Here is a 3,189-nt window from a genome sequence, read left to right as displayed (position 1 = left end):
TTTTACAATTTCTTCAGTCAGCTTCCAAAATCAACCATGGCTTTACCTACAGATGGAAGAAAAATCACCATCACCGTCTCTCTTCACCCTTCTACTATGCCAACACATTATCTCTTCACTCCTTGTTCCGAGCCGCCTTCCAGTTCCTTCCACCGCTACCTTTTTCCTCTCTATCGTTATCACTCCTTTTTTGCTCCGATTGATTACTTGCAGAAACTGCCTCGGCGCCTCGCCGATTTCTAAAACTGCAGGTTATTTGATTCCCTTTGTTTAACTTTGCTTTGATTAGGATTCTCTTCAGGATATTGACGGGACCATGCAAAAGCCCTAAATCGTCGTCTACGTCTCCATCTCCACTCTCCTCTGTAAATCATTCGACCACCGTTAAGCCACCAGGTCTGTGATCGACCCCCTTACATCCTAACGCAATGTCTTCTCCTATGAACATCAGTTTTTTGATATTTTGGAGGTAGCAAGTTATAAATGAAGGAGACAACACAACTTAAAGTAATTTCTTCTTCTTTTTTTTTTTTTTGCCTTTTTTGTTTATTCTTACATTTTTTCTGCATTTTGGGTCAGATAGGGTTTCTTGGAAGCTCGATTGAAATTCGTTTCTTCATTAATATGCGATGAAGATCAACAGAGGACAAGTAGTAGTTCTGGAATAAAAGTGAAATCTGTCTATGTCATTTTGGAGCTCAATCCAAATTTTGGACTTATAGGATGTTTAATAAGCTCAGTAGAAGATTTATTATATGTCTTAATTGTTGTGATTTTACACATTTTAATCGCAAAAGTTGATTCTAACTAAGTTAATTCATTTATGCTTGGGATCAAAAACTACAACCATGAATTGATCCATCATTGCCAAATGATTTGTACAAAGCAACTTTGTATGAACACCTCTGTACACCATCAATTGGACAATGAATTAGAGAAAAATAAAGCAAGTTTGAGATGTAAGGTTATGTAGGTTTAGTCTATGTATATTTGATAATGCAAATGATGATTAACATTAACATGACTTTTATGACATTTTCTGTGAACAGTTACCGAAGAAGTGGACCAACCTTTACCAAAGTTTCCTCCAGGTAATGGAAGTTCAGTCATAATATTTTTCTTAACGATTGTATTAATAAATTACAGTTTTACCCTTTTAGAGAAAAAAAGGATGCCCCACTTTCTGTCAAGTTCTCCCTATCCCTTCTAGTGTTTCTTTGAAACATGTTGCTAGCACCTTGATCCAATGTTGAATATGTTGACTGTTTTTATATTTAGTGATTGTCCGATTCAAGATATGTAGTCCGAATATAGCTGAAGGAACATCAGTAATTGTCTTCTTGCCCAATACAATTGTTCCCTTGATTTATAGATTCACGTAATTTTCACATGAAATATGGTATCCTTTTTGCAGATAAATGTAATTGGCAGCTCCGGATAAATGGAAGGTCAATGATGGACTTAAACTCAGTTATGTTGGTGAATCTATGCACAAGGTACTACTCCGATTTGGTATAACTATCTAAGCATATCAATCATTGCAAAAGATCTTGTGAAAAGGATGCTAAAATCTCATCCTAAAGAAAAAATTACAGCACTTGAAGCCCTAAGTAAGTGTTTATACTTTATATTTATAAAAATAATATGGTTTGCTGTGAAATGAATAATTTTTTAATCTGTTTGGAAAAGAGGCTGTGTAGTACCAAAGGGCATTGTGATGGACTTAAACTTAATTTTTTTAGTTTATACTTTGTATTCCTAATGTATTAAGAATGTTTTTCGTTTTAGGTGTTGGTTTTTTGATAGATGTGGAAAGAGTCGAAGCCAGAAGATTATCTGGAAATGACCAAAAGATTGACAGACTTACTTGACTGGTCATTTGAGAAAATGATTATCAAATGTATATTTTGGTTAGAGTGATAAAATATAATTACTTTGTTTCTGTGTTAGCTTGGTGACCTAAGTCGAAGGTGCTCGGCTATGATGACAGTCGAAGGCACACAAACTGGGAGAGACAGAAGAATAACCAGGGGAAGACAAATATATGGCATTTTGCTAACCAAATTTAGAAGTGTACTTTTCATTCCTTTAGAACAGGCAAACAAGAAAGATTGTATTCTCCATTTCATGTCGTAGTCTTTTGATATAACTTCAAATTATCAGACCGACCATCTGACCCGTGCAACGCACGGGTCTCTACACTAGTTATTATTACATCTTAAATGAGCAAGAACTTTAAGCCATTGTCATGGCCTCATGGGTCAGGGAAGCACATAGGAGCGTGAAATTTGTGTTTTGTGTATCAACTATTATTAAAGCATACCTAATAATATAATTATCTAACTTGGTAAATTAACAGCAGGCTTTATGAATTTGGGTTTCTGTCCGGGAATTTTTAAGGTGAAGGTGAGTTGACAGAAGTGTAGGGCTTCACGTCACCTTTCTGTGGATATAAAGTTCATAGGAAACGGATATAAGACGAGGGAGTTATAGTTGTTTAAATAATTGCCAAATATGGCCCTTAATGGAAAATATTTGCAAGTCGGTCCCATGCATGCAAGGAGAAAAACGCGTTTGTATGCGAGTACGCCCAGCGTAAAATGGGGTACGCTTAGCGTAATTGGAAGAGTGCCAAACCCTAATTTTTAGGGTTTGGGCACTATTTAAACATCCTTATAAGCTCAAGGCTCTCTCATTTCTCAGCCTCCACTGACCTCTAGCCTTATTTTGGAAACCTTAATCTCTCATTGAGTGTTTGTGAGATCTAAGTGTGAATTTTGGTGTGCTTTTGCTCATTTTCAAGGAAAAATGTGTTTGGTGCTAGCTTGTGGTTCAAAGGAAAACTTATAGATCCAGACTCTTGGCTTCATTTCCAGCTCAGCTTCATTTCCAGCTCATTTAAGGTATCAAGTTCATACCTTGGCTTATTGTTAGGCTTTATGTGTTTAGGTCTAGAATTGTGCTTATTTTAGGGTTTTGAGTCCTCCTTGTGAGTTTGAGCCACTCTAGGAGCTAAGATTGCTAAATCTTGCCCTTTCTGAGTTTATATGTAACGCTCAATAATTTCCAATGTGTTTATAATAATTCGGGTTAATTAATTGTTATGATTTGGACCTTAATCCATTGGATCCTTTCGTATTGGGCTTAGGGGTGCAGTACGCGGGGCGTACCACCCTATGTATATTGGGC

At 36.4% G+C, this 3,189-nt stretch overlaps 1 protein-coding gene across 1 annotated transcript; it reads left to right on the top strand.

Moving 5' to 3' along the window:
- LOC145138892 (uncharacterized) lies at nt 1-2,159 on the top strand. Its single transcript, XM_079072902.1, has 4 exons — nt 1-959; nt 1,050-1,091; nt 1,415-1,496; nt 1,789-2,159. Exons 1-4 carry the CDS (start codon nt 824-826, stop codon nt 1,844-1,846), a joined length of 318 nt encoding a protein of 105 aa, XP_078929028.1. The 5' UTR covers nt 1-823; the 3' UTR covers nt 1,847-2,159.
- The last annotated feature ends 1,030 nt before the right edge of the window (nt 2,160-3,189 follow it).

This window comes from Lactuca virosa, chromosome 9, assembly GCF_052849685.1.
Source record: "Lactuca virosa cultivar CGN04683 chromosome 9, Lactuca_virosa_CGN04683_v6, whole genome shotgun sequence".
NCBI classification, from domain to species: domain Eukaryota; kingdom Viridiplantae; phylum Streptophyta; class Magnoliopsida; order Asterales; family Asteraceae; genus Lactuca; species Lactuca virosa.
This window is presented reverse-complemented; position numbering and strand designations above follow the sequence as displayed.